At 39.4% G+C, this 12,157-nt stretch overlaps 1 protein-coding gene across 2 annotated transcripts in view; it reads right to left on the reverse strand.

Annotated features, from left to right (window-relative positions):
- Positions 1 to 7,698: 7,698 nt before the first annotated feature.
- Positions 7,699 to 12,157, reverse strand: part of Tspan8 (tetraspanin 8) — a 34,335-nt gene continuing 29,876 nt past the window's right edge. For both annotated transcript variants that reach the window (XM_037196755.1, XM_028877928.2), the window contains exons 8-9: positions 11,656 to 11,739; positions 7,699 to 7,992 (exon numbers count right to left, since the gene is read on the reverse strand). In XM_037196755.1, coding sequence (XP_037052650.1) covers positions 7,939 to 7,992; positions 11,656 to 11,739 — 138 coding nt within the window. In that variant the 3' untranslated portion in view covers positions 7,699 to 7,938. The remainder of the gene's footprint in view (positions 7,993 to 11,655; positions 11,740 to 12,157) is intronic.

A 12,157-nucleotide genomic window follows, 5' to 3' on the forward strand; every position in this document is an offset into this window, starting at 1 on the left:
TCCCAGATTTTCTCCTTCTATATAGTCTCTCTGCCTGCCAGCCCCACCTGTCCTTTCTCCTGCATTGCTATTGGCCCATCAGCTCTTTGTTAGGCCATCAGGTATTTTAGACAGGCACAGTAACACAGCTTCACAGAGTTAAACAAATGCAACATAAACAAAAGTAACACACCTTAAAATATTCTACTACAGTTAGCCTTGTAGTACTGTAACAGAATACTTAAAATAATCTACTTGCAAAAGTGCAAAGATTTATGTTTGCTCAGAATTTTGAAGGTTGGGCCCATGGTCTGGCTTCAGGGCTTGTGGCAAGATAGGTCATCATGGTAGAATTGTGTGACAGCTGCGGCCTGATTACTTTGTGGTGAGGAATGAGAGAGAAAGACAGACATTGGGATCTTACAGTTCCCTTTGACAGTGTGTCCCTAAAGACCAGAAGACCTCCCATGAGGCCCCAATTCTTAAAAGTTCCGCTACCTCCCACAGGCGTGAGACCAAGTCTTTCACATATGAGCCAGGATGGAACAGTTACCCAAACCATAGCAGGTGGCTTTATATGAATCGTCTTTGATTTGGTGAGCTTCAAATGGTATGATGGAGAAAGGACTGAGGTACAGGGAATGGACGGTGAAGGGACACAATTTAAACCTCAGGAGAGATGAGGACCACTTTACCATCCTAAGAGAGATATTGGAGACTTTATGAATTAGGCTGCTGTATTTTCTTCCATGGGCGCATCTGAGGCAAAGATTCAAGTCGGAGACAGAAGATCGTTCTGAATCAGACAGAACAATGACAGGGAGATCAGCTCAAGACTGCAGTGTGGTGCTGGAAAATTATAGCTTTTATTGTTAGAGCCTGTGTAGCAAAGAAACATTCCACCAGCGGCTCCGAATTCCACTCTGAAGTTAGCACAAGGAGGAAGCCATGGCATCTGCGAGGTTTTTACACAGGTTCAAGAGTAAGGAAATATGTAAGAATGAAGGGGTGTGTTTCAAGTTAATTGGGTTATCATAGGTGGAATTTGGTACTTCACAAATAAGACCCTGAAAGACCGTATGGAATTTAACCACAAAAGGGAGCAAATATGTGAAGAGCAGAAACCATTTAACAATTTCTATGGGTTCCCTGAAGTGAGCTGTTCTCAACTCAGCCTCACATTCCCACCATGTGTTACTTCAACATCTCAAGGGACAGGACCCAGTCATTGGTACTGAGACTCTTCTTGTAGAGTACCTAGGGTTGAGAATGACAAAGAGCTGGAATCTACTGTAGAAATGTCTCCTCTTGTCCCCATCCTCTCTCCTGGGCATTTCATTTTCTTATGATGATTAAATAAGCTGTACAAGGAATTTTTCGTTTTGTTTGTTTTTGTTTTTCGCGATAGGATTTCTCCGTGTAACAGCTCTGACTGTCCTAGAAATCACTTTGTTTGTTTAAAGATTTATTTATTTATTTTATGTATGAGTGCTCTATCTGTATGCACACCTTTATGCCAGAAGAGGGTATCAGATCCCCCACTACAGATCGTTGTGAGCCACCATGCGATTGCTGGGAATTGAACTCAGGACCTTCTGGAAGAACCGTCAGTGCTCTTAGCTGCTGAGCCATTTCTTCACCGCCTGGAAATCACTTTGTAGACCAGGCTGGCCTTGAACTCACTGACTCCGGAGGGCTGGAATTAAAGCTGTGCACCACTACTCCCAGCTGTACAAGGAATTTTAATTGTCTTACCAATAATTTAATCCACGACAACAAGCAATCCAACATTTAAATATAATTCCTGAATGTGAGGGAAGAAAAATGTGAACAGCCATTTTCCTTTGCTGACTTAGTAGTCTCTTAACCATACATAATTTCTTTTTGTTTCTTCTTCCCCCAATTAGATATAACATTTCCTCATCTTTAACCAGCAAAATGACTACCATTTGACCATAAAGATAATTACATGTGAAAGTAAGCTAGGTGGTAAGGGAAATAAAAGTTCTGGTTTATGGTTCCCTTAATAGATGCTGTTTCCAAGATATTTTGAGATTTATTTTTATGGCTGAATGTGTTCCAGAAAAGAAAGTTGACTTTTCTTTTGGAAACTTGTTTCTTCTATCTAAGGATTTGTAAGATCTTTGGCTCTTTTGAAAGTACTTTCCGAAGTGAAGATTTTTGAACCACTAAGGGATAATTATCTAAGATTTAAAAAAAAAGGTGTGTGGGGGGGTGGTAACTGGAGATTTAGCTAGCATCACACAGAGCCAGCCAAGACCCAATTTACAGAGCACAGTGCCAGCTTTTAGGCCCATGAGACCCTCTCACCCTTAACTCAGCAAGTACTGGCCACATTCTAATGCTCATTATCCATCATTATGATTTCAGATACACACTTATTTTATTTCAGAGTACTTGTTTGGCTTAGTGTGTGTTACTCTCCCAGTTCTGCATTAATGTTGATTATTTTTTTAACCAAAAAGTTCAGCTGTCAATTATTATGCCTTTTGTTTATGAACTAATTAATACTTTCTTGGTTGTTTACAACATTCCCAGTAGTTTTCATCTTCAGTTTCGCCAAGCACCTGAACCTGTTTTCCAAAAATCACAATTTCTGCGGAGAACAGCTTGTTCTATTGGAATCGCTTGAAATAGTGTCACAGTGACTCTTGGAGACCAGTGAGCCAGGTGTGGTGCCATGCCCGGCTCAGCTGGTTATTGCTCTTGGCTTCGCCACAATTGGTGCTGATTGCATTAAGCCCATGTGACATATTTAGGTTTCTGCTTGTCAGCAGAGCCCATCATCCTGCCCTCTCTCTGCTCGTCCTCACACAGACTGTTAAGCATCACAACTCGCTGCCTTTCCCATGCTAAGGTTCGGCTCCTGGCCCCTGTCTCTGTTCTGTCTGTTAGTTCTACTACCTCACACACTATCAGACGGGCAGCCTTGGAACGAAATTCTGACCAGAGGATTTATCCTTTTCTGGAGGAGTTGTTGTCAAAATCCATTTCAAATCACATGGCTTTGAAGATGAAGTTATTTACTGATGACTCCAAGCTTTCTTTGAAGGCTAACGGGCTTCATAATAAAAACCAAAATTTGATAAACATGTTTTTGAAATAATTTAACTGTAATGCTTTGTAAAATCATGATGTTGTAGATACTGACACTTATTGAGTGTTGACCATATTGTATGTGCTGAACAATTTGCATGTGTTATCTTAGTTGATATCACAGCAGCTCTGTAGAGACTTCTCTTCATTCTCAGTTCTAGGATGAGTCACAGAGACATGAGCACATCCAGCATCACTCAGCTGCTGGATGATGAAGCCACGGTTGGAAACTTAAGGCATCTGCTCATAGGTTCTGCAGCTTGTAGTCACCATTCATTGTAACAGAAGAAGGGGTTGTAAATGGTAACTAAACAAACTCCTCTTGTGGAAAATAACACTATATTCTCATCTTCTTTTTGGCGTCAAATTAATTGGTTGTGAGGGACATACCTTGTTAACTGTTATTCATGGGTGTGGTCATTTTAATGTCTTTTAGAATGTAAAATCTATATCTTCTTATTTGTTCAGAAAACATTATTTGGGCAAACATCTACTATTTGCCAAGCTACATATGAGTAGAGCATATGGGTAAGAAAGAACGGATTTCTTTTTTCAGATTGGTCCTCCTCAGACAAAAGATGTGGCCTCAGAAACAAGTGTATGGTAAATGTCATGATGGGACATACATGTAGTTGAAGGTTGAGGAGAGGGGGGTACATTCCATTGCATTCATGGCACTCTGTCAACATGACCAGATGTTCACACAAAATCCCCAGCAATTTGGCTTCTCTGGAAAGAATCAAAAACTCAAATTTTAATCAAAACATCTCTTTTTCCAGGATATGTATTGCAACTTAATAATGTAACATGGGCCTGGGAACCTTAATAATATAACATTGAATGACTTGCTTAACTTCCTTGTATTTCAGTTTCCCCCTCTGAACACTAAGAATGGCTTTGGTAAGAGAATTGTTGTAAGACTTGAATGAGTTTGAGTTCTTTCAAAGAATATTTTATATGCATAATATATATTAGTTATATGTAATAAGTAATATAGAGGATATGTAATATATAAGACTTATAATATAATACTAGCTATATATGTGTATAATATATATATATATATATATATATATATATATACATATATATGGTTGTAAGTAAACACTGATCTTCAATGAACTGTCTTTAAGGACAGCATGGCTATCTTCTTTCAAATGGACCAGGTAATAATAATAACTGTGTATACTGACAGAGCTGCTAATGTACTCCAGCTAGACCTAAAGGATCCTGGCTAAACGATATGATGGTCATTAACAGTGTGGGGACCAGGTGAAGATGAGAAGGCTGGGGGGGTGATGTCCATGGAAAAGAGCCTAGAGAGGAGCAGGAAAAACAGACATGGCTCTGAAGAAGAGCTTTGTAAGCTCTAGGAGACCATAAACATATCTCAGAACTTGAGTGTGGAATATGACATAGTAACATTTGTATTCCAGGCAGATGGCTCCAGTGCCACCAAAGGCAATGGATTTGAAGGAAGTAAAATAAGTGTGGAAAAGCCTATGGAGAGATTATTGCCATGAGGCTGGAGAGATGGCTCAGTAGTTAAGAGTGTTTGATGTGCTTGTAGAGGACCAGAGTTCAGTTTCCAACACTCAAATCAAGCAGCTCAAAACTACCCGGAACTCCAGCTCCTGGGAACCCAATGCCCATGTTTATCTTCCATGGGCACCGGCAGGCACATACATATAAATGAACAGGCATCTACACATAAATAAATAATAAATAAATTATTTTAAGAGGTGATTATTACAATGATTTCACTTCAGGAGAGATCATGAAAATAGGATGGTAGTGAAGAGAAACAGAGAAGTGAGCAGATTTGAGAAACATGTCTAAGCGTTTACTTGAATTTCATGTATCCAAATTAGTGCCACGTATAATCTTAAATATAATAAAAAATAATGCCTATACTTCTCTGAATTAGAGAAACATTTTCATTTTCATTGAATTAACAGTTTAGTGGGGGAAAATTCTTTTCATTTTGTTCTTCCTAGGATTCTTAAGTAATTAATAAAATTCCATATGTTTTATAATATTCTGGTTTGATATTGGAGCCAAGAAGTAAAAAAATGAATTTATTTTGAAATCAGAAATTAACATCATTCAGGGAAGAAAAACGTCCTTTATAATCACATCCAGAGGCAAAAAAAAAAAAAAAAATTTAAAAGCAAGCAAATTATCAAAAGAAAATAAATATTTTAAAACAGCCAAAGCAGAAGCCTGGACACATTTCAGCAGAGCAATGTCTGGAAATTTTAATGTCTTCCTGACAAAAGTTGTCACTTAAAGAAGAGGAAATTCAAGTGACTTGTGAAGGTCACAAAGCTAACAACTTGTCAAAGCTCTTGCCTGGATCTGGTTTCCTTTAATGCATGCATGAGGAGTCTGTCTCCAGGTGAGGCTGCTGTTGCTATTGTTCACAGATGGCTGGCTAATCAGGCTCTCTCCACCCTGCACAGCACGACTGACATTTTGGACTGGGTAGTTTGAACTGTTGGACAAGCTCGCGTGCACTGTAGACTGTGACAGAATTCCTAGCTTTCCTAGCCTCCGCTCACCAGATGCCAGTAACACCCTCCTCCACTCACAGTGCGGATATCCAAAACTGTCTCCAGACATTGACAAATATCCCCTCAGGGGAAAATGGCCCCAATTAAAAACAATTGCTCTCAGGTCTTCTCTGTCCTTGAAATACCATCAACTTTAGCCAAGAGGGGAAAAAATGGGAGAAACTGCACCATCTCTCATACAGATTCTAAAATGTCTGCATTATTATTTTTTATCATGTTTGTGCTCTTTTCTCCGAAAGTTAAACACCTGTGTGCCTTTTCTCAAAGTCGGACTTTGTTAAGATGATGGTCTCCGTTTCTGCCCTCAGTCAGGTTTCCCCAGGCTCAGCAGTGCATTGCATCAGTGAGGGCTGTCCTCCCAGCTCTCTCCTCTGGTTTCCGGGTGAATGCTGCTAGTGGGGGTGGTGGGGGGATGGCAAAAGAATGGGGTTGGTGAAACCGGAAGCAAGGTTATGCTGCTGTGTGAATTCCGGGGATCTTAATCCTGCTAGTCAAATCCTTCCTCTGTGGTTCCTCTTGGTTCCTTCTTCTATCACACAACCTGGATCTCGGCGTTTTCTCCATCCTTTGCAATGTCTTCCTGCTGCTAGTCTCTGGTTTACCTCTCGTTTCCATGTGACTGGGTATACTTTCCCCACCATCTATGTGAGTAGTTGACTCGGAATGAGTTATGTCTCCCTAAATTCCCTATTTTAAAGCCCTAACTCCCATTGTGGAAGTATTTGAATAAGGAAGTAAGCCACGTCAAATATGATCTTGGGGTAGAACTTTGAACTGAGAGCATCATTGTCCTCTAGGAAAAACATACCAGACCACATGCTCTCCACCCCTTTTTATCCCCCTTCCCAACACGAGGACACAGCAAGAAGGCATTGTCTGTAAGACAGGGAAGAGTCCTCACCAGGAACTGGATCCACCAGCACCTCAGTCTTAAAGTACTCAGCTTCCAGAAATCTAAGAAAGTCTTTGTGCAGTAGTAGCAGTAGCATGGGACATGTAAAAGAGTGTTTATATCAGCTTTATTGTAGTAGTACAACCAAATGCCCATCCACAGAAGAATGGATTAGTGCATCGTAGTACATCCACACACAATGGACTATTACATAGCAATGAGAATAAGGTACACCTACGCGCAACAATATAGATCCCACAGACAAAGAGCCACAGACAAAGAGCATGCACAGCTGCTTATTCTACTCAAAGGAAGTTTAAGAGCGGGAAAATTGATCTGCGGACACAGGAATCAGAAAACTGGTTATCGTTAAGGAAACACTAAGTGAGTCAGTGAACTGATACATGTTTTTATAACTATTCAAACTAAAAGCTCTGACGGCAGTTTCCAATGTCCAGGGTGCAAATACCCCCACTGCAGTGGATTGTAAGCTCCAGCAGACCTTAGTAAATAGACATGCAGAGAGATACAAATGTGACTGCTCTTCTCTGACTAATAGGATTGGGAGTAGCATTAGGAAGCAATGTGGTGTGTTGAGAATACCGTCCCTGGACAGTCCTTACACAGTCCTACCTGCACAACCCCAGAGTTCCACACTTAAGAGTTATTTATTTTGTTGCATGTTACATTTCAGTAAAACATAAAATTAAAAGTGCATTTCCATGAACTAGAAAGAAAACATACTTTGAACTGTTGTGTCCCATAGGAAGATCCAGAGTGGCACCAGGCACCAAGGCCTCTAAGGCTGAGATATAGGCACTCTTTTTTTTTTGGGGGGGGGGGTACGTATAGTATATCTGAAGCAAAACACAGACACCATAAAGATAAAAAGATGGTGATTTGCACAGCTGGATCATTCTTAAGCATTTCATCTTTAGACAATCTCATTATCAGTCATTGATATCCCTGATGAAACAGATATTTTTAAAAAAAAAAAATCAGTGTTTTTGAAAAATCCCAGATTCACTGCCCTACTATTCTCTTGTCACTTAGAAATGAAGTTATTCCACTGGCTGGATCCAGATGAATGTCACTAGGAGCACAGAGCCACCTGAACACAATGACCAGACACCAAAAAAGCATCAACGTAAACACTGTTTTTATTTTGAGAAAAAAAAAATTACACATCCATTTTTTTCTTATGTCCCTCACATTTAAATATGCTGAATACGTGTGAAGATATCTGTAGTCTACCTAGGCAAGACATTTTAATAAGACATTTGCTCCTGATATTTACAGTACTCACTTATTCAAAGTTACAAAGCCAAGGCAAAAAAACTTAAATGGTGTTGATGATAACTTCGTAAATCCGCCGATTCATTTGCTCCCAATCTGGCAGTACAGCACCATAGAAAACACCAAACCAAGAATCTAGAAATAAAACACAGGATTAATGTGGAATTTAAAGAACAACACGGGGAAAGATGGACGCTGTCTTTTGAATCTCTCACGGGAAATTAGTCTGCTTGGGAAGAGAACAATACTGAAGCCTGAGTGCTGATCTGTCTCTGTCTCCTCTCTGTCTCTGTCTCTCCCTCCCTCTCTCTCCCTCCCTCTCTCTCCATCTCTCTCTGTCTCTGTCTCTCTGTCTCTCTCTGTCTCTCTCTCTCCCTCTCCCTCTCTCTCTCTCCCTCTCTCTCTCTCTCCCCCCCCCCCGTGTGTGTGTGTGTGTGTGTGTGTGTGTGTGTGTGTGTGTGTGTGTGTGTGCTTCATTGTGCAGTATCAGCTGCTACTACAGGACACTCTCCCCTTGTGGTATGCACACATCTTTCTGTAAAGCAGTTCCCTCTGAGTTCCGGGTACCACCAGCCTGTGGGAGCTAAATATACTTATTGATTCTATTGAAAGACCATGGTCATCTGGTTTGGATCATCTGCACAGAAATCAAGGAGTCTAGAATTTCTCCCACTGAAGTTTTAGACGATGCTTAGATGTGAAAAAAAAAGTATGTACATTTTTTAAGAAGGGGGAAAAAAACACTTGTAAACTATGGGGAATAGCTTAACTCAGGAATTTTCTTTTGAAGTAACAAAACACAATTGAAAATCTAGGGTGTGAATTCCATTTCATTAGTTCTTCTAAAAGTAAAAAAACCTCCGAACTTGCTCTAATTGACTCCGCAGTTGGTGACTTGAATGCTTTGGTTTTGAATTAGAAATGACAGAGTAGGAGTAGTTAAGAAGACTCAGCAAAGGGCACCTTCCTCTGCCCCAGCCCCTTTCCAAGGAGACATGGAGTGGGTGTGGGGAGGCAATTTCCATCTACACTGCACACAGATTGAAGAATTTAATGAAACACTTTCAAATGGTAGTTTATATCAGCGTTTTATCACTAATATCACACTTCCTTCATTTCTTCATATCTGTTAAGAACATTTATGTTCAGAAAAACAGAAAGGGGATTCTTTAGATGTGTGGACAAACTCACAACAGACTTGCTGGTAAGTGTTTATACATAGACTCCCACATGCTGAAGCTGTTTATAAAGATGTGGTAAGATGATCATTTCTCTGAACTGCTTCGTTCCTAGGACCTCCTGTGAGGTTAACTTTTGTCCTATTAAGTGATGAATAGTCCATGTTATTTGATAATTTTTCATTTTGTGAAAGCGAAATCACAAAATGCTGACCACTTTTTAATAATAATAATAATAATAATAATAATAATAATAATATAATCTGCTTGTTTATGTCTAGATAAGGATTCCAAATATTAAGCATGAGCATCTTGTATGAGTTTCTAGTATGCAGACTGAAATAAGCCCTAAAGGTAAAGAGCATTAACAAAGCCTCCACCTAAGGTCTAAATAGGGAGTATAATGTTTTTCCTTCTGAGAAGATTGTTTATATATATTTTCTGCATTGAGTCTGTAGAGCATTGCTTTGATTTCCTTAGAAATGTTTATGAAAAGAGATTTTCTTCTCTGTTCATCTTTGTGCTTCCTTGAATTTGGAAGCCAAAAAGATTTAAGTGCTGAGATACTCATCTAATGATTCAAAGACTAAAGTCTATTTGGAGGCACATTTCTACTGATTGGGGACCAGGGGGTCATTTGCAAAGCTCTCTTTCAAGTAAAGTAAAATAAGGCACCAAATACTTTTTTTTTTTACATCAAACTCTACAATGGAAGACAGGCTTTAGATTGAGAAATCAAAGAGAAGTATCTTAACAATTAGTTCAATCAATTAGTAACCATATCTACACATAGTCCAGACATCACAATTTCACTGGGCACACTAATGATTACACATTATGACAGTACCACACAAACTCCATAATGGTAAATAACTGTACATAAGGTTTTTTTATTCAAGGGTTTCACTTGAAAAACCATATAGGAGAATTAATAATGTCCCTAAATGTGTGACAGGTACATGACGTATATGACATTCATAAAATATTGATATGTGCTATTCCTCTTGCAATCTTATTTTCCACTAGATCTGTCTAGATTCTTGGCAATAACTTTGGCTATGATATGCAAGACACCAATCTTTCTAATCAATCATGTCCTTATTACTTCTGACTCAGCTTCAACAAACCCCTCAAAAGCATACGTGAGCTGTATTCAGTCATAGGAAACTCTCTAAATTTGAGTCTAACATGAAATATAATACTTAACCTCACTTAAAGCCTGCTTTCTCAATCTTCATTAGTCAGTTAATGATTAAACCCAGATCTCTGAGAATATTAACCTCCTGCTCTACCACCAAGCTATATAGTTGGCCATGATCATTCCTTTACAATCAAGTCCATCAAAGCATAAGTGTATGTGCACCATATGTTTCTATGACCAGGAATATACATGTGATTCTTTACTCGCCCTTTCAGCCATTGTCCACTGTTTCTAAATTAGCATGAAGCCAGAATGCTAAATAAACCAACAAGGGAGAGAACAAATGGCAGAATCAAGAAAAACAGACCTAATGAATGCAAAGTAACATTTGACTTTGACTCATCTGGGCTACGAGAAGGTAACACATATGTAACATATATGTTATGTGTATTTGATGCTAGTAGTACCTAGTGTTTTCTGATCCAGGGCTGAGAAATTCCACCAGTAACAACTTAGAACATTCAGTGACTTTACTTTCAACCAAAATCCCGACCAAGCAGTCATGCGGCAGGAGGCTGGAAAGCTACTCAAGAGCCCCAAGGGGCACTGCCTAGCATTCCGTGAGAATGAAGCAAATGCCACTCACTCAGCTGCCATCACCAGGGAAATGCCACACAGCGCCTGAATTCTTGCTACTGTATTGACATTCGCTCATGATCCATTATGACTCATTTGACATCTACGTTTCTCAAGAGCTGAGATAATTCCACCAATGCTCCTTTGAAAACGTCTTATTTCATCTTCTTTGCAAATATGGGAAGGCCACATAAAAGTTGCCCAACAGGTTGTAAAACAAAATGCCAAGAAAGTGCATCAGGATGAAAATCTGATGGAAAGTATGTTTTTAATTTAAATGATTAAATTGATGGAAGGCTCCACAAGCTTCACTGCTTTTTCTGGAAACATCTCCAAGTCTGCTTATAGCATCTAAACTGAGAAAATCCAAGGCAACTACTTCTACTCTTTAGAAGTTGTTAGATTTCTCCAGAATGAGTTAGAGGCAAACCATTTCTCTATTCCTTTGGGTTCAGCTTCTATTTTCTGTTTCAAGATCAAGGCTGGAAATGACCAATTACAACATTCCTTTTTTTTTTTCTTTTGTGTCTTGCTTTCTACCTCACTTCAGAAAATTTAACACTTGTGCTAGTTTTGATGCAAAAGGGATACCTACAAATGAGAATTGTATAGATTTTTTTTTTCTCAAGAAGACATTTAGAAACAGCAGCCTCAGGCCTTCTTGGTTTGTAGGACTAGAATCCTACCTGTTCCAGACTCAAGACTGGCTCAGAGAGATGTTGTGCCCCAGAGAAGTGTGTACCCAGTGCTTTTTAAGGGCCCTCGCTTGGCTTACCATAAGCATTTGTTACAACCCATGAGAAGTGGAATGAACGCAGAGGCAGTGACACTGTTATACTGTACCTCGATAACCGCCAGTCCAAAAGCGATTCCAATGACGATGATAATGTTCTTCTCAACCAAATCTTTTATCAGAGAAAGGCAGGTCTAGTCAAACAAACAAACAAATGCTTTTTAGTGAAATTTTGATCTCATATTTATTCTTCTGGTTGACTTTTGATATGGTTACCAAGGTGGGCAAAAAGGAATTGAGCTATTTCTTCTACTTCTAACTTCAATCTTACTCTGTGTTAGAGAGCGTTTGAGCTAAAAAGCTATGCTTCAGCTACATAGCTCCTGAATGTGGGGAATGATAACCAATAGAGTGGCACCAGGTCTGCCAACCACTCCAGGACAGGCCTCATGTTCAGGATAGCTGACCAATATAGAATTGACTCTACAGTTTCTTTGTGTGCATGCTTTTATTTGGTTACAGTTTGCTGGGATTTTGGGGGGGGAAGAGGAGCATTATTTTGTTTTCTTGTACTGGGTTTCTGGTTTTGTTTTGTTTTGTTTTAAGAACTTA

This window comes from Peromyscus leucopus, chromosome 18 (assembly GCF_004664715.2).
Source record: "Peromyscus leucopus breed LL Stock chromosome 18, UCI_PerLeu_2.1, whole genome shotgun sequence".
Classification (NCBI taxonomy): domain Eukaryota; kingdom Metazoa; phylum Chordata; class Mammalia; order Rodentia; family Cricetidae; genus Peromyscus; species Peromyscus leucopus.